The sequence below is a fragment of the Molothrus ater genome, chromosome 1 (genome assembly GCF_012460135.2).
Source record: "Molothrus ater isolate BHLD 08-10-18 breed brown headed cowbird chromosome 1, BPBGC_Mater_1.1, whole genome shotgun sequence".
In the NCBI taxonomy this organism is placed as follows: Eukaryota; Metazoa; Chordata; class Aves; order Passeriformes; family Icteridae; genus Molothrus; species Molothrus ater.
Window position 1 is genome coordinate 113,314,556 of NC_050478.2, and position 20,389 is coordinate 113,334,944.

At 35.3% G+C, this 20,389-nt stretch overlaps 1 protein-coding gene across 2 annotated transcripts in view; it reads right to left on the bottom strand.

Annotated features, from left to right (window-relative positions):
* RB1CC1 (RB1 inducible coiled-coil 1) overlaps window positions 1–20,389 on the bottom strand; it is a 66,492-nt gene that overhangs the window by 29,986 nt on the left and 16,117 nt on the right. For both annotated transcript variants that reach the window (XM_036400594.2, XM_036400585.2), the window contains exons 4-9: window positions 18,720–18,846; window positions 18,284–18,454; window positions 8,359–8,561; window positions 6,863–7,298; window positions 2,816–2,986; window positions 831–1,015 (exon numbers count right to left, since the gene is read on the bottom strand). In XM_036400594.2, the coding sequence (XP_036256487.1) occupies window positions 831–1,015; window positions 2,816–2,986; window positions 6,863–7,298; window positions 8,359–8,561; window positions 18,284–18,454; window positions 18,720–18,846 (1,293 nt within the window). The remainder of the gene's footprint in view (window positions 1–830; window positions 1,016–2,815; window positions 2,987–6,862; window positions 7,299–8,358; window positions 8,562–18,283; window positions 18,455–18,719; window positions 18,847–20,389) is intronic.

Sequence of the window (20,389 nt, forward strand, 5' to 3'; positions counted from 1 at the left end):
AGCTGTACAGAATTCAGTAGTCACCTTGCAGTTTCCTATTAATTTCTCACACAGAATATCCGTATCAGTGATCAAAAACAGATATCTACCACCATTTGAGTTAAGTCATTGGTTTTGAATGTCTTGGTAAGACATTCAAGTTATTAGCATAAATAACTTTAGGAGTAATATTAATGCAACTTTCTCCAGTAGAATTAAAAAAAAGCTGATACATCCTGGGCAAAAAAAAAAGACCACTTCTTGTGTATAGATCTTAAAAATACTTATTGAAAAGCTTTAGCAGACGGTATTAAAGATTAGAATGCTATTAAAGAAATAGGAACACAACACTGTTTGGGAATGTACACACACAATGTACTCACGCACTACAAGCAACAGCCACTGTAACAAATTCTCACATCTTGTAACCACATCTTCAATTCCCTTAATCATATAATAAATAGAAAAATTCCAAGCACAGACACCAATATAACTAAACCACAGGATAACTATTCGGAAGGTGATCTACTGGTGTGCTTGAGGAGAAATATTACAGCAACTTTACCACCAGAAAATACTTAAGGTGGAGGTATATTCCACAAGTAACAAAAAACATGAAATTGCTTTAACTGACAGAACTGGAGCAAAAATGAAACAACAAACACAAACAAGTCAACATCAAGAATCAGGAATATATACTAACAGAAAGCAATTAGGAATATATACTAACAGAGACACTACAAGATTTGCACTCTTGACCTTTTCATAGTAATGATTTCCTTCAGACACACATTCCTTAAACTGACTTGCTGCAAGTAGAAGTACTATAAAGTTGTGAAGTTTTAACTTACTTCAGTCTGACTTGCAGATTATTTGCAAGCTCCTGTTTGGCAGTGGTACATTTCTGTTTAATATCTAACAGTTTTCTGTGATTAGTTAACATAATCATCAGCTGATTTGCATGACTCAAACACAAATCAGGCAGCACAGAAGGATCTTTCAAGTTCTCAGCTCTCTTCTGATTAGCCAAAAATCCCTAGAGGAAGAGAGAAATTGTTACACAAGCTTTGTAACAATCAAGAAGTGTGAAAGTGATACATCTTCTCAAAGAATGCAAGAATTTTAACAAACTTACTGTAACCATTGTGAAGTATAAAAGAATGATCCATGGAGAAAGCAAGTGTCAGAGCTGCTTTCTTTCAGTTCTATAATCCAGTCCAAATCAATTTTGTTCCATATTTCCCTACCAAACAGCTACCAACACAACCCTAACAGAACTTCACACAACTAACCAACACCAGTGAAAGACTACAAAGCTTAAATCAGCAGAAACATAGCTACTAGGATGGAGAGGATCAACCATCATTCTAACTTCTGCTAACCACCCTCCTCCCACTTGAGGCATTTGAAAGATTAAACATCAACTTGGAGCATGTTCAATACTACCGTGGGCTAAAGAATTTCTATTTCTTGCATAAAGAAATTCCCACATGAAACTAAGTCTTCTCAAGAGCCAAGATCAAGAGCCACACATCTTATTTGCATGCAAACTGTACACTTACATCATAAGTAAAGGAATAGATGATTTATAAAAGGAAATGTCAAGGAAGAAGGTTTGAAAGCTGAAGTCTCTGCCAAGTCTTGAAAAGATACAAATTCTAAATTTACAGTAGCATTTAAACAAGGTGACATAGCCTCTTTCCAGCTGACTGTAACACTTCTTACTCCAAAGTGGGATTCATAAACTTGAGGTAGGCTCTTCACCCAGGTGAAGAAGGTAAAAATAGCTAAAAGCACCACTCACAATAAAGGGCAACCAAGCATAGGGATGGGAAGACTAGCTTAGCCATCATGCTAACTTCACTTGTGTTTAGCACTGGCCTACAATATAAAGACCACGAGACTGAGATTTAGCATTCGCTTCTAAACTTACTCATTGAATTTATCTGGAGACAGGCTCCACTTTTCAATAATGCTGCCAGAAGTACTGGTTGTATCCACCTTCACATACCAGACCAAAGAGGCAACAGGGAGCATGGTCCTACACAACTTTCAGCCCAGTGCTGCCCTTCTCAAAAAGGGCCTCTCTAAGCTTCCTCAAAATAGGGAGTCAAGATTGTTCATTTATTCCTACCAATAATATATCAGTGTGTAAGCAGGAGTAAGAAACTCATGCCTTTTTCAGAGTTGCAACTCCAAGGTCATGGTGAAAATCTGAACATTATAATGTTTTGCCAAATAGACTTTTATTTACTTTCAGTAGCAAACAAGACATTAAAGAACAATACTAATTATCAAGTTAACTGAAGCTTTTTACAGAAACTGTATTTAATAAAATAACTTTCACATGATACTGAAGTGTTTGTTAAAAATAGGAGCTACATATTTTATATTTAAAATAGTCTTTAACTAAATTTCTAATCACTTAAAATCACACTGTCCAGTGAAGGCATACTACTTTTTCTCCTTACTACAATACTGATGATCAACCATTAACTTATTCCCTGATCCTGTATGACTGAGTAATAAATGATCAAGGATTCAGTATCTCCCTTCAAAAGTAAAATTGATCTACTTAACATTTATTACCTATCTCTAACTAAAGTTCTGATTTTCTAGCTGTACCTTTAAACCACATGAAAACATGACAAGATGTAAAAACTGCTAATATTAAATGTCAAATTGTTATGAAATAGCACCATACTGACTAACCCCCGTGTGGTATGTTGAAAACTATCTTGCATAAAGACACGCAATTGGTTCATTGTAACTTTAACAGCATACACATATCAAAAGCCTACCATCTTGCCATGCTGCACACACAACTGTGTATTACCTGAGCAAGTTCTTTTTGTTCATTCACCAGTCTGCTGCAGCTTGCTATCATCTGGTCCAATGCATAGAGTCTATCCTCAAGACCTTTAATAGCCTTCATATTCTGATTATCAAGTTTGGCGATAGTTTGGCGACATTCTGCCAGAAAGGGCTGGATGATCCTTGGATCAAGCTAAAAAAGGAAATTTATTAGTATTTGACACACTGAAAGGTGATTTAAGTTAGCCAAATGAGGTTTTTTAACCTCAAATATTTTCCTTTTTAATTTTTTTTTAATCTCATGTATGAATACATCTATCATCTGTTTCAGAATTCTGAGTAAATGAGTATGTGGATTCTATACCACAGCATGAATATTTCTGAAGTATTCCAACCAGACCATCAGAGCAATCTTATAAAGAGAAGGGACACTGGGACAAGGTGGGGTGCAGGAGGAAGAGGCACTTAGTAGCTAATGGACAGTCTGACCTGTGACAGAGTCTATACAGCTACAGTCAAAACACATCATGAATGTGGCTCAATGGAAAATGCAGAAGGGAGGGTAGTCAGAAAAAGCTGCAAGAACTGCAAATCTTTTCCCACTACATAAGTGTTTTAATTGACTACTTAAAGCAGATAATTTCTAAGCAACTGGAAAAGACCTCATGGAAAAATAGCATATTTGTCATACTTTTAGCTAGAGGGTTTTTTTTCCCAACAGAAACATGTTTTTGAAGTTGTTTCATAATATCTGAGAAAAAAAAGAAGTATTGGAAACATTAAGAGTCTACCAATATCCACAGATATTAAGGGTGACTCTTCACACTTCACTGTAAGAGTAGTGAATTAAAATAACAGTTCTAGAAACAACATAGGCAATTGCTGCTTCTTATGAAGGTCAGAGTTTAGTGTAAACCTGAAATACATTAGTGAAGGACATAGTTAAAACCATTAGGTGATAGCAGAAGATGAACAAATTTGCCCAAATTTATCCAAAATGGTTACGGTATGCTATCTCTTACAAGAGAATCAACAAGTGAAAAAGATGCTACTTGTGAGCTGTCACAGCACTGGCTTCTTTCATCAACATGCAGAGTTTATGCCACTTACAGAGCATACTAATCAACCCCTATCCTCAAAAAAAAGCAATTATTTGACTCAATAGTAGCATAAGAAAAAGTGTTCTTTCCCCCTCAATCTACTATTTAACTAAGTTTTCACACACAACAGCACTTCATCCTGTAAACAACCTTCTGGGGGGGGCTAGAGAGGAATCTGGAGAGGAGAAACATTAAAAATTAAGGAGCAACTATAAAGAACAGGTCTTCCATTGACTTCAAACAAATAAACAAACAAAAAAAAACAAACAAAACCAGCCAACCAAGAACTTAATGGGAAAGTACCAAAACCTAGTAATAGCCCAGAACTCCTTAGAATAAACAATAGTGCTGTTATTAATGTGACAAAATACATCCAAACTCTCTGAAAACAAAGGTTAATTTCTCATATGTGATGTCTTCTGAATCTTGGTGTTTTCTCAAGTCCATCTTCAAGAAACAGTAACAGAAGTATTTAACCAGACTGATTTTACAGGATCATCTTCACTGCCATCCCTAAGACATCCTGAATTAGTCCACTGCAGCATCCAGAAGAGTTTCTTTAAAAACAAAATACTAAAGAACAATATACTGTTTTTTTTTTTTTCTTTTTACCTTCTTAAACTAATGTTGTTTTATGTCTTTTTACAGAGAGTGGCTATTCCTCTCATTCTTTTCTTACCTATTTCCTCCATCCACTCTTTTTATCCCATCTTTACCCTAACTGCATCTGTAGGATCCATCTCTACTTTCACTGGCAGATAATCTAGCCTCTTACTTAAGAGGCTATAACAGCACTTAACAAAAACATCTGGTTAGCTCCTACTTACCCAGTGCTTTTACTGCAGCCAAAAGAAGTAGAAGTGCCATTTTGTAGAAACATCAAGAGGCTAGAACCATCAGAAACTTAGCAGCACTCTGTGCAACACACCAATTATGTCAAGACTACCTCTTACTCTTGTGCTTTAAGCTTTCAGGAAAATCTTACCTGAATTCAGTTTTTGAAATAAGAATTGCAATCACAAACCATTTGTATGGCTCATATTTCTAAGGAGGAAAGGGCACAGGGAGAATGCAGGCAAAACAATTTTAAAAAACTAGTGCCATTTTATTCTATTATTCTATTTTTTTATATTAAAGTGTCACCTCAAATGAATATTCAAAGAAAAATTGTGTTGCAAGATATTTATTTAGGATTTTCTTTTCCTTTTCAGCTGCAAGCCACTTCTGTTTTCAACTAATTCTAAACCAGTGGTAAGCAAAGATTCAATGCTTTGTCTGCTTTTGCTGCTATCAAAACAGAGTAAATCAATGTTTTCCTATGGAGAATCAGGAACGCATTACTTCAAAGCTCTGGGAGTTTTTCATGAACCAAAATGGATTGGGACTGATCAATCACAACTGCTCTGGTGACAGCCAGAATACTCTGACTGAAGTACTTTCCTTACCTGCCAATTCTGCTTATGCCACAAATACAAAAAGAAACTGCATTTTTTGGCAGGTTCAATCACAACTTTTTCCCATAAAAATTGACTACAGTTAAAAAACAATTACAATAGTCAAAATAAAGGATTTCTGCCTAATCTTCGATAAGACAAGGACAGAAAAGCCAAGTACAAGACAAAGCCTCTAAAACACATGGTATATGTCAGATAAGACTACAAGCTGATCAAAAAAGGTAGAGTATGTACTTAACCAAAGTGTTCTTAGCATTTTTGTGTCTTTTGGAATGCTATAATTTATTTGGAAGCAATTGTTTAATATCCATCTCATCAATACTGGTTTTTAAAACTTTTAGAACACATCTGTGTTCCGTTTATATTAAGTAGAAATGGAATTTATTGTTTCACAACCCCTCTAGTGGGTTCTGTTACTCTTGCTTTATAATAGTAGAAAGCACCTTATAGCCTTACTGAACAAACAGGATGGAGAACTGTCTCAGGCTTCAGCCAATAGGAAGTCTTTAGCACACAAAATTAATTCTTGTTTTTGTTGAAGAAAAAACCAAACTTATAATGTCCAATCTTTTCCTTAGCCTTTTCTGCACTACTAAAATCTTAGCCCTTAAAATTAAGCCAAACTCTCCAATTAATTTTAAGACAGAATCAAAATATCAATGCACAGAACTGACCATACCATGATGTTCCCTACAACAGATGGATTTTAGAAATCACTGATTCAGTCTTCCAGTCCTACCTTACAGAGGAAATAAAAGTGTCAAAGACAACACAAAATGTTTTCTTTGTTCAAGCTATGTTGTGTTGTAATAGTATATTATACCGATGCAAACAAGGCTAGACAATGTAAGAAACATCAGCTACAGTGAAAGCAAAGAGAGAAGAAAAAATATAGGCAAAAGAAATTTAAACGGTTATAATGCTCACTGATTAAAATATTAATTTTGAAAGTAAAGTGAGCACTATTGTATTCTTCCAGCAGCAGAAATACAAACTGGCTGACTGGGCCCTTCTGAGCACCTCTGTATCAGCTAATAAAGAAGGTTGAGATATAAATTATAAATTTATCACAATTAACCATATAATTTTTAATATTTTAATAAAGACTTAACTATTTTGAACTCAACATTAATTTGGTCCAGGAAAATCTTTTTATTATAAATGTAGCTTCTATGAAAACGGCAAAGAAATAATAGTAGTGTCCCTTTGCTTATACACTACAAGAAGCTTTTGGCTTTCCAAAAGAAATGGCTATTTGAAAAAGCAAGACAACAAGCATTCATAAAATTATACATCTTCCTAAAGATCGAATTCTTAACATTCAAACTTATAAAACACTTTCCCCACACTTATCCCCCCCAGTCTCTGCTTTGGCTTTCATTCAGAAAGTTATCCGAGAAACAAGCCACAAAAGAGATGAGTCAGTCACTTCAAAAGCACCTGCATGTGGAAGAAAAAAGCTGTAGCCTTCAATGCAATGCAATTTGATTAAAAAAAAAAAAATCATTAACTTACCCTGCTCATGGAATCAAAACATTTTCTGACCAGGGATTCAACATCATTAGGTCTATCTTGAACATTTATCCAGTCTAACAAAGACACATTGAAGGAAGGCTGATCATCATCTTTCAATTCTACTGACATTTCATTGTCCTGGACAGTAGCATTTTGACCAGATTCTTTATCATCTTTTACATTTTCAGGATCTGTGCCTTCCAAAGCTGAATGTTCAACTGACTTGCAAAATGATGCTAACATTGATTTACTGTTCACTTTAGGTATATCAGGATAAAGCACCAATTCAGGAGATTTCCCATCCTCAGTTTCTTCACTTTCTGCTCCTCCATGTTCAGGTGAAGACTCCAGTCTTCCTAAACACTCTCTGTAACTATGTCTTGTTAGGCACTCCAGCAGTGGTATCTTGGCCATGATAGAAACAGCAGAACCCAAGCTTTTTTGAAAAAGTGAAAAGAAAAAACCTATCAGTATCTAGAAGCCAACATGATATGAAATCTTAGTTAAAAATCACCCACAATATGAATTGATATTCATTTTAGAATTGAAGCAGATTTCATGATGATTTTGCGACTGCCCTTTAAAACTTCTGTGCTGAATATCAACATCATAGAAGGACAGCTAAAGAAGTCAAAGTTCTGCTTATACTGAATGAAAAAAAGTGATAAACAGAGACACTCACTTCTTTGTTTAAATGCACAACTGGGGCTTATGTGTCCTATCTGCATGGATATCAACACTTCTTATCAGAGCTTTGAGTGTCCTCTGTCTAACTACTTCTGCAAAGTTTGAATAGTTTCTATTTGGTAAAATCTATGAAGCAGATTTTTTTTTTTTAAGACAAAACATATTTTAAAACGTATTTTTTAAGGATCCAATATCCATGTATATTCTATTAAGCAAAGAACTCATAGAAATACCACAATACTACAGTGGCTACAAATATATAAAAGATTTTCTTTGAAGTAACACCCAGAGTTTGCAGGACACAAGTACAGACACACACACAAACAATAGATATATATCTACATACATGCCCCCTATCCGTTTCAAAAGTATACAAATGCACTCGAAGTTTATGCTATGACTTCATACTTTCAACACAGATTGTAAGTCTAAATATCAGTTCAAGCTGTTAAAAACCAATTAATTCAAAAGTGTAAATAGGTATTTAAAGATGTTAATGTCTAAATTTGTTATCCAGCTTTTTGTTGTGCACATTTGGAATGACTCCAGCTCTTAAGCAGCTGTTCATTAACGAGCTTATCATCTCCACATAATTCAATACAGGTTTCTTTGTGCTGACAAATACAAGGAAAAATGTCAGTTTAAAAAAGGCACTAGCATAGAACAAAAAGAATGTTCTCCATGACACATAATCAAACAAAGACATTCTTGATTAATCAGAATAAGCACCAGACATAAAACACTTGAAGAAACTAAGTTTAAAATTGAGTCAATTTGGAGACTGAGAATGAATTTAACAGCAAACCTACTGTGTAAGTTTCAATTTGATATCATCTATGGACTGCAAATAGCTTGAATACACATTTTCAAACTTGTAAAGCAGCTTTTGGTAAGAGTTTGTACAATCTTCCAAGTTGGCCATTATAGCAGCCCAGCCTTGATGCTGAAGATGTTCATCATGTACAAGACCTTCACAAAAGGAGCAAAGCTTCTTGGCAACCTCATACATTTCCTGAAAAAACAATCAACAAAATAATAATCAGGCTGTTGTTGTAGAACTCTTCAAAACAGAGAGGTGGAAACTGTAGCTCCAAAACCACCTTATAAAATGAATCAAATGCTGATAATATGAAATATTCAGGGTACACACACATGAATAATAACCTCATTTTATTTATCATATTATTATATGATAGAAAAAAACTGGCAATCAAGGTCCAATAAGGAGTACATTTTTGATGAGCTAAGCAGAAGCTCAGAACAAGACAATAAAATGCACAATCAGTCAGCAAAAAGCACAGGTGGGTCAGGTGCAAGAACAGATGCAAGAGGAAACAGAAGGGCAAATAATTTAAGTCTTTCATTGATTAATATCCAGATGCAACATGACAAGAAGCAGTACAGTGTTCACAAAGCTCTAAAACATATCCTGAAACTTGGCATCTGCAAACCAATATAGAAGTTAAGTTTTCTGTTAAAGCACTGGGTGACAGAGAAGCATTTTACTGCCATAATAGGGTGAGAATTTACTGCCCCACTTGGCAAAATTAAAACAGGTCTACATATGGCAATTACCAGATCTTAATAAAAGTGTACTAACAGCAATGCCCGTTATAATCAATTCCAAAGTTTCAACTAGAAGGAAGAGAAACTACTTTAAATTCAGCAATTTAAGAAAAAGGCTGTTCCCCTTAAAGAGCCTATCAAAACAGTAAAAAGTAACAAAAAAGGCATAGAATAAATCCTTCAGCTCAGAACATTACCAGTTACAAACTCCTTGGAAAATACTTTCCGGCACACACCTGTACTTTAGGTTTTAGTATCTATCTAACCTACAAGAAAAAGGTATTTTCACTTTTTGCAGGTTGAGCACGCTGTTAAATCAGGACTGAACACAACTCCCCTGTGCCATCATACATGTGAGAAAACCATGCATGGAAAAACAAGTTATACAAAATACAGTGAGAAAGCAGTGTTAAAAACCTAACACATCCATGTATTTCAGAATGCATTTGCTGCCTAACACATGGTTAGCAGCACATATGCACACTCAAAAAAATTTAGGGACCAACAACACTTACATTCTGAAATAAACCACAAAACTGCATGGCATTTTAAACAAACATTTCACAATTCATACTGAAAGTTATGATCATCCTCCCTGTTTCAGAAGTCCAAGTCTTGTTTCAAGCAGCATGACAAAGTTCTACTGTCCTCAAATCACTGATAGCTAAGCTATCAGCAGATGAATGATGAATATTCAAAATAGCCATATATGCAACTCCAATGAAATCCTAGGTTGTTAATAAAAATATCTATCACTTTGTAGTAAAGGTGGTATTTCTCTTCTTGTTTTCTGAACTTTGGCAGGTTTCTGTGCATGTGAGAATGATGATTTCCGGTTTGAAGAGAATGGTTATTTTAATTGCTCCGGGAACTCCTGCTTCCTAAGTCAAAAATCAACCAATAACACAACTGGGATGGTATCCAGACAATGCTGAAATCTGCAAGTCATTTTCTCCAGACTATCCCACGTTTGGTTGTACAATTTAAATGTACATAAGCTGACCAATGCAATATTGACTTAAACATTTGAACATTTTTTTACTGTCTTAAATTGACTTTGTATACAAGAACAAAGGCAAATTGCACAGTATATAAAAAAAAGCTAAATTACTGCTTTCTCGGTTATCATATTAGGAACTAAAAGAACAGGCTGTTTTACCCTAAGATATACAAAAAAATTATACCAATAATATGAAGCTGAAAAGGTAACTGAATGTCTCTGCTGCATTCTAATGTACATCCTGGAAATGTACACAAACATTTTACTTTCACAAAAATTGTTCTCTTTCAAAGTCAACCTTCTGCCAAATGAGAAGCCACACCACTCAAAATCACTATGAGCCACAGTTCCAGAAGTGAGAGAATATACAAAAACATACATTAGTTTCAAATAGTTTAAAACAATATAAGCCACCTACAAAATCAAAACTAATCATAAAGTCTTTTTATGCAGTTCCTCCAAATGAGTATCAACCAAAGGAAAGACTGGACTCAGCTGTTTCTTTAAATGCCCTGAGTAGATGTTTTTGCCAGTTCTATTTTCTTTTGGACAAGCTCACTTTGCACAGCTCACTTAGCACAGCTCACAGCGCAGCTCATGTGTTTAACACATTAAAGTATGCACAAGGCTTCATATGACCCCACTTTCCACCCTGAGACGTATTCTTAACTAGTGGGCAAGGTTTGCTTTTTCAGCTAGATCCATTCATTGTGTTCACAATAGAAGTCAAAAGTTACAAGTCAGAGCTGCCCTATGAAGCTTTATTTTATGTCATTTTTAATACTCGTTTCAGAACCTAAGTGTTGCCAATTTAAGATGTTCGTTTTAACAAGCTTGTTTCCCCAGCAAAACACTTTCAAACACAAAACAGAAGTTACAAGTAGAAAAAAAAATCCTCACAATTGAAACCATTTGGTACACACAACTGAAAACCAGCACTGACACTTTGTATCTAAGAGTCTAACCTATGGAAACTTACTCAAAGTTAACCCGAACAGGAGCTCCTATCCCAGCAGTCTGGTTCTTAGAAATGCAACAGTGAACAGTATTTCCCAGAGTAGCAAATTAATACTATTTAATTTTTCAGAAACTTTGTAACAGGAAGACATTCTACTAAGTGTCAGAATCTCTCATATAAACAGATACATGCCCAAAGGAACTATTATATAAAAATACTCCAAGGCCATCTAAGTATGCAACCAGGTATTCATTTTCAGATACGCTGCAGCTTCTTAATGTATACACAGGAGACATGGACATTAAAATCCTCTTATGAAAGCCATCATGAATATTGTTCATAAATCATGTCAATCATAAGCATTGAGACATACTAAGTCTCTCAGAGGCAAAAGATTTTTTTTCTGAGCTAACTCTGAGATCAAAATTCATTAGCAAAGTTTCTTTCAAGTAACATGTATTCAAAGTTATCCATATGCTAATAGACTGCAAATCAGATTGTACAAATGACCAGACATGTTTCAGGGCACATATGCAAGGTATTACAACAACATCCTGTATCATCCTCTCAAAGTTACTTTTACATGTGCCACAGAAATTCTGTCTAGGTGGCAGGAGGCAAACAGGAGAATTATGTCAGCATGGCATGGAATTAGAGTCCACAGAAACACAGCACAGCAGTGCTTTTGATGCTGGTTTCTTAAGCTATATCATGAAATAAGCTTATTACATTAAATAGTAAAGAATATTACTCTGAATTCAGGAGGTTCCAAGCAGATGGTTCTAATGAAGGTCAAACCACATGGAGTAACTATTTGTGCACATGCCAGAACTGTTTCAGACTTCTTCTACACTAAGCAGATACTAGTGCATACAAGAAGAACACTATGTTAAATCAATTTCATTTGTTTTGTTTTAGTCATCCTGCTTTCAAAATGTGAAAGCACACAGCAAGAAAACACAGCAGAGAAGTTGTTTTGCATCATTTGGAGTTTCTATGTAATTTAACTTTAACTATTTTCTTTGAAGTTATGAAATAAAAGCTACACAAATGTACCTTTCTTATCTTGCCATCATTCTGAAATAAACCTTCAGGTGATGTGGCTTGTTCTTCCTACACACTGTCTACTTCCATAGACAACATTTTTGTGAGAGATCTCAAGCTACTTTAGAAGGCACTAGACCAATTTTATATAACTGTATAGCTCTATACAAGAAAGAATTAAGCAGCTCTCTGCTAAATGAAGTCTAAAAACTGAATTATATCAAGCACAGAAATAAAGGCCTGCAATCCAACATATGTTTTAATGCTTCTCAGTAAGGTTGCCAGCTCCAGCACAGAAAAGGAAGCCTGCCTAACAACAGGCTTGCTTTTGTCATTGACTATTCACAGACACACTCAAGTCTTACTGGCAGACACCCAACGCTTCACAGAGCACAAAAGTTAACTTCAGTTGCCTTGTAGGGCTACAATCATCCTACAGAGGTACAGCAGCATATCTAGAACAGCAATTGCCTCACTGCACCACTGGAATGAGAATCTAAAAGAGCACTACTAGCAGAACATGAATACCAAGACCCAGACTAATCCCCACATGCTGCTATGTTGAAGAGTAAATAATGACATCTTCATGACCCAATTTTTCAAGAAATCCACAGGGCCACCACAATGCATTTAATCTTTGGCTAGGTGTTGTAACAGAGTGTGTAGCTGAATTATTTCCTTTGAGAATCACAAATTAAATGTAGGTGATTCTTCTGATGAACAATCTTATTATAATGAATTCTTTTTCTAGGTTTCAACCAAAAATCAGTAGAATCAACAAAGTATGTTTTCTTTAAAGCAGAAATTAACTGGTGAAGAGTTTAGTATTAATTTCAAGATTGTCTCTGCATCCTGTCGTAATTCTGCTCATCTGAATGAGCAAAATCTGACAATGGTATGTTTGTCTTAAGTGGTCTTTGGACTTACCTCTAAAGAACAAAAGTTCTCAGGAAATGCAGGGTTCTTTCCATTTTCTAAAACCCTGTGATAGAAGGAAATAAGTCAAAGTCCTCTATTGCCATGTGTCTGAATCCTGTAAAAGGGACTCCTTACAGGTTTCAATCAACCTCAGACCAATAGAAATGATCCTTGAAAGTAAAATTCCACAGACTTACACACTGCAACAGCAGATAAATGCTTTCACAACAAGGAACTGTTACCTTGTTTACCAAAACTAGTAACCAAGACAATTATCTCTAATACATACACAGCTATAACATGAAACTACTAAATTAAGGTACACTTCAACATTTAAGTTTCTAAAACCTGAAATTGGAGCAGTTAATTTCACTGTGAGGGAGACTGATATCTCATGGCAACTTCTCTCCTTTCAGTAGACAGCTTCCACTAGCTTGATTCCAAGTCACCCAACTTTTTTCATTCTGATCAATTTTTTAAAAGCTTGATCTAAAGTTTTGGTTACAAAGGTCAAAAAAACTGCTATAGTAGCATTTAGAAAGATCTACCTTGGAGTAAATCTTTCATTATACCTTGGGATAAACTAAAACCCATTTTACCTCACCCTGCTCAATTACTTTAAAAGATTGAGACTGATCTGAGTTACAGAGAAATCTGGACTTTTTAGGAGGAGCCAGAAGTGTGCCTGACTATTAGACAAATAATTCAGTCAAAATTGATTTGGCCGCACAATTATTTCAAACACTACACACCATGAATAACATTAATATTTTAAAATAATTCTTTCCAGAGAGTCTCAAAGCAACTTTCTAGTAGAAAAAAACATTTCTCTAAATAGTAGATCCACAGTTTTCAGGAAGCATGACTATACTTCTTGGCTTAAATATCTGAAGTGTTTGAAACTAAACTGAGAATGATCTATGACTATGTACTATGACTACAGTCGCGGTTTTACGCAACCAAATGAAATGGCCACACAGTTTCGCATCCTCATTTCCACTTCTCAAAGAAAAACTGACAGGAATTGACAGTTTGATCATGACAGTAGCAGTATCCCATGAAGTGTGAAAGATACCCGCTCCCAAAAAGTTCAATATCCCTCCCAGACAAATGACATGGGAACTTCAGTTGGATCACTTGGAAAAAAAAAAATCCTTTCCTAAAGGCTAAGCTACCAGAAATTATTTTAAGTAGTGGTGTTAAAAGACCATGAGATTGACTCAACACAACCTATTGCACAACATACTGCGTAGAGAACAGCTTGTTTTCTCAGCTGGTGTGCACGTAACTTCTTGCAAACACTGTGAGCACCTCATTGTCCACATACTGCAGCTCACTGCAAGAACTGCTCAACTGCAAGAAAGGTGGGAGACCAGGCTAGTTGCAAAAAAGGCAACCTGGAACCCTTCAGGCAGAGACATCTCAAATGTAAGTTTTTAGCCCAGGAGAAACCAGAATGCCAAGACATAAAATGAAAAAAGGCTTAGAGAGTTGAAGTAACTGAGCTTTTTAAAAAAACATATGAACAAAGACATCATATTGCAAATGACAAAACCTGTGAAAAGAATTTCAGTTTAAATAGTAAAGGAATGAGTTAAGGGAACAGATGTAGCTTCTTTAAGCTACCTAATCTTTATGCTTTGAATTCTACATAATGAGATCATAGGTGGTGAACAGGAACTTAAGAAAATCCATAATAGATGTTAAAATCAGGAAAACAGAAAGAAACAGAAAATGGATGTATGACAAACACAGTACCATGGAAAACCAAATGCAAGATACATTCTACACAGGAATAATTTTTGGTTAGGAGTTACGAAACCTAAAAAAAGATTGTAACTTTTTTGATGCAGCTTTTTTTACTTTTTATGTAACTCAAATTAGTGTTAATTGAGTGGGGGGTGGGGGGGGGAATGGCTGCTTTTACATATACTTATATCCTACAAATATATATATGCAACAGGCCATAAGAATGCCAAGGCCTCCACTATGAACTAAAATATGACTTCCATACCTGAGTAGCAACAACAGATTATGGGAAAAAAAGGCAGAAAGCAAAAACATAATTTAATTCAATAACAGACATAGAAAAAATGATGAAGAGGCCACAATGCACAGATTCATAAAAATACTTGTTAAAGGAGACCCTAGAACTACTTTTACTGAGAGAAAAAAAATTAGAGGCCATATATCACTCTATGTTTGCAACTTCCTATCAAGTCTGCTTTTAAAGATCATATCCTATAGTCTCTGGGCAGAGCAGATACCAGATTAAATAGAAACAAGTAGCTATCAAATATTATTCCCTTAATATTTACACATCACTGCTCCTTGTTGTTGACAAGAACAGGTAAGACTTTTTCATAAGCAATAATTTAGAATGTAACCTTGATTTTCCTACTACATTACCATATAATAGCACATGTATTAGCAGTAAATATTAATTAGTCAAATTTAATTAATCAAAATGCTCTAAATAATTACAACAGGCAAAAACTTCTCCATCATCAAGTACTGCCGTTCTGCTTTTCTGGTAAAGCAGGTTTACCATTTCTCTAGAGTTAATAAAAAGACAAAGCTTGGATTATTTTGTAGGAACTCTCCCATACAGTACTCTCAGTGTGACTTTGGGTGCATCAATCACACAACCACAGAGGTTCAGAGCCTTTCCAGCTCTCCCCAGATCTCAATCAATTTTGAGAAGGATTAATATCCCATGTTCCTTCATAAGCAAGAGGCTTATGGTGAACCTTGGAGAAGATTAATGCTCTAACCACATTCGCAGTCCTCCCTCAGCTTCTTCTGAATTACTGTTCAATATTCTTCAAGCAGGCAGCATGAAAAACTACTTTAGTACAACACTGCAATACTTCTTTATACAGGTTTCACACCTTGGTACATCTAAAAATCACAACAGACTATTTACTAATCTTCTATTACATATGATGGATTTATCAGTCCCCTGACATCCCAGAGAAGTACTCAATTCATTTTCACAGCCTAACACACAGCCTGTGGCTTTAGAACATTAAAAATCTTGGACAAAATTAAATGTCAATGTAAAGGTGAATCAGATTAAAAATATTACTACCTATTTAATCTTTAAATAAATTTAATCTTTAAATAAATTTCCAAGTTTTTAATAAGAAAACAAATACCATCACTATAATAATTTTATAAGCAGGGAAGAACTGTCAAAAGTAGGGAACAAATAATAATCTTCCGGAAAATAAATCTGCAAGCTAAAAATAACACCTGCATTCTACCTGGATCCATGTTCAAAGACAATTCCTGTCCCCGCTTCCTCCAGTTCTGCAATACTACTAATAGGTGACAGTAAGTATGGAAAGATTTATTTTCTCCTTGCAAATCAACTCATGATCAGTCTCTCTATATAAAGTTTCCAGTCTCTAGCTAAATATTATTATAGACCTGCACCCAGAATGTAGAAACAACTATAAATGTTATTTAGATCTTTAAAAAGATCTTCTAAGTAACCTATTTAAAAGGCATAAATACTGAAATAAACTTGCATGCACTGTGTATTAATAGTCTTCAGACTCAAAAGGGGAATATTAGGCAGCACCAACAATTCTTTTCAAGTTTAAATAGGAGTATTTTTTATAAAACCTTGGAATAAAAAAAAAAGCTTACTCCAGAGGGACTAAATATGTTCCACTGTTGTATAGTAATTTTACCAAACTGAAAGCCAAATTAAGAATCTAAGAGCAAAAAACAGGGTACAGAGCAGAGAAACCAGATAAATGAACAGTGAGAAACATGAAACTGAGTATCATCACCATTCACTCCCATTATCCTCAACAAAACACAAAGACTGTAGCAATTACTACAGCCCCACCTTCACATCAAATCAATGTTAAGTATTTAGAAGCTATCAGTCTTCCTTACTTTTATAACCTCCTCTTAATACTTCACAAAGAATGGTTTTAAAGCACTTTCAGTTTCAGCTGGTAAAACCAGAGCACAACTGAAAACCTCCTACTCCTTAGCTGAACTCACATTGATATCTACTCTTGCCTATGACAGTCATATGACTCACAGACACCTAATAACTCAAGGTCCTATTTACAAAGTCAGCTCTAACTGTCAACAGCTGGGGGAGAGAGAAAGGGAGTCTACGGGACTCAATCCTTGCCTTAAATCAGACAGTATGTCAAGGTCACATTATTTCACATTATTCAGGAGAACCCTCCCCCTCCTGACAGGCCAGGATGCCAAAATCCCTGTTCTCTATACAACAGTTAACACACTTTTCTAAATTCTGCTTTGTAGTATTAAATCCCAGCCACTTCAAGTGCTACACGTTTTTCTCAACTGCATTAAAGTTGTCACTGAAACAAAGAAACTTTTTACCAAGACAAAAAATTTATCACTATTCATTTTGTGTGAGGTGCTCCACATAACTATTCTCCTGCTGCCAACCACTGGAATAATCTTTAGAAATATGAAAAATGCTTAATAAATTTAAAATTAAATTAAAATTTGTAAAGAAAATGAGATCAGTTTTTAGTACAGAAATACAATCTGTAAAAATAAAACATAGCTACTGAAGGCATTGTGTCAGTGTCTTGAGCATGCAGCTGGTTTTTACTGCATGCACACTTGGTATCTTACTGACCATGTTGCAGTGAGCAACTTTTCCCTATCAAAACAACACAGAAATAATCAAATTGCACTTCTGACCAACTTGCAAGTAAATATATGCAATATGCAAATAAGAGGCAGTACTCAATAATAAGCAACCTGAACTGTGGGAAAAAGCTTTGTTTTATTAATTCCTCACCAGTTTAGACATAAAATATAAGCATAAAACAGAAGAGTGGCAAGATGCTTTTAAAAATTATAGTGTTAATTTTCTACTTGAGTTAACATCACTTCCAAAGTTACTTTTCTCATTTCAGGCTGAGGCAGACTAAGGACACTGAAATTAAGGCAGTGCATTAAGGCATGGTCCAAAGCAATCTGATCGTTTTTGTTTTGTAAATACTGCAAATGTACACATCCAAAAGGTGCCTTACACTACAGTTCTGAAAGCAGCTCTGAACATGCTGAAGAAGCAAGCACATCTCTCAAAACTTACCTTGAAACTCAGACAAAGGCTCTGAAGAGTACATCATCACTAATACAGCATTTTTACTGCCTTTTGAAGAAACTATTTCATATTTTACAACAAGCCTTCCCTCTGACATTTTCCTTTGGTGTGCAAATCCAGTAACAATCTACTTACCACAGCAAGCTGTGTTCGTGATGCTACTGTATGAAACACTGCAGGCATCATAAGAGATTCTTCTACTTTCAATTCCATCTCATTCTCTGCTGAAAATGTGGTTTTGGGGATAGCTGGTGGACGTTCACACAAGATCATTTCTTTGTTGAATAAAAAAATTGGGTTGGTGTCCTACACTCAAAAAGGAAACAAAACCAAACACTGAGTAAAGGTAACTTCCTGTTTAATTATCAATTATTTCCTCATGTCAGTAATGTGTCTTGAGAACAAGTTAAAATCTACACTTAGAAGCTGAATATATAAACACCTGTTTCTCAAATGAAAGAAATCCAGCAAATTATGGAAGCAAAATTAAAAATTAAGGCATGGTCCTTAATTATGTCTTTTTCTTCCCCTATAAATGAAAGTTTAGACTAAGAATGCAGCATGCACTTACTGTTCCAGCACTGTAACTACACACTCTTCTGTCTGGTGCCATACACTCTCCTCCACTGACAACCAGTACTTGGTGCTGAATGGCAATCTTATATTTTGTTTGAATTGCATATTTCAGATCAGCCACACTGAAAAAAAAAATGAGAAGTTGATGCTATCAGATTACTTATGTCTCAAATTTTACGTATTTCTGTAACAGACACAGGTGACTTGCCTGTGTCTAAGCAGAACATTTTTAAAAGAAGTATTTTCATTCTGCACAATGACATATTTATAAATTTTATAAGTGCTGTGATGTGTTGCATTCTGGATATCCAATTAATACACTATCAGATAAAAGAAAACAGTCTCTGCATTGCTGATATATCACCAGCAATATTTTTTCCCAGATCTGTTAGCATGCTGAAATTCTGGATTAAGTCACACCAAGCATTTAGGATAGCAACAGTAAAAGTCATATTGTGTTCCTTGAATTTTTATTGTATGACCAAAGAGCTGACTTGATAAGGCCCTAGAAGTCAAGACTATCAACACTTCATTATTCATAACACAACCACAATTCCACCTAATAAACTGACTGATTTACTGTACATAAAGCACTTAACAATAACAGGAAACTCAACAATCAATATGTATACAACAAATTAACATAAATATCACAGATTTTAACAGAGAAACAGTGGATCAATAGACCATTTCTGGTCTTCATTCACCAGCCTTACACATTTAATTCTAGCTGATGACATCTTAACATTACTGCATATTTTAGACAGTTCTAGACTTTGTCATTAAGACACCTGTAAACACAGTAAACAAGAATTCACTAATCTGATACAGTCACTGACCCCAGCTAACAAAACACACTGTGGCAGCATCTGTGCAAAGGTATAAAAAAGCTTCAGAGTACAAAGTGAATAATATAAGCAGCAACAGTTTTTACGTAACTAGCAGGAAGAATAAGTGTTACTGTTACTTGAAAAAGATCATAAACATCTGTTATTAAAAACAACCACGATTCAGCATGACATCACAAATGCATTACAAACCTCTCATGAGTGCAAGCTTCTACTTGCTAGCTGTGTTACAGTAACCATTCACCTAGCACCTCCCTGGGTTTCAGGAAGATAACCTGGCCAGTCCGTGTACAAGGAGACAGGCAAAGAACCCAATAAAGTCAGTCTTACTAGAAAATGCAAGTCTATACATGCAGATATACAGAATAAGCAGTTACACTGTTCAACTGAAGAGTCTGATTTTGCATGGTTCAGTTGTTGGAAAGCTTTCTCAAAGAACAATTCAACTGAGCAAAAAGTGGGCCCATAGCAAACTTTTAAGAGCCTGGCATGGCAGCTTAGATGCTGCACCTGACTTATCATGATTTAAAAATGTAATGTCTAAATGTATCAGACAGCTTACAGGGGGGTGGGCACATCTGTAAATGACCCAGCAGAAACAGAATGGCTGAAACACTATTTCATGCTCAGTAATAGCCTGACTGTCAGTTGGCTTTAGAGAAGAGCACACAAAAACAGTCTGGACAGTCTTTTTTCAGTCATGAAAATTACAAACAGGAATCCAGGAGAAAGGAAACAATTAATTATTAAAAAAAATCCATGGTAGAAAACTTTCTTACCCAATTACTTGCAACACATTCATCACCAACAAACTATG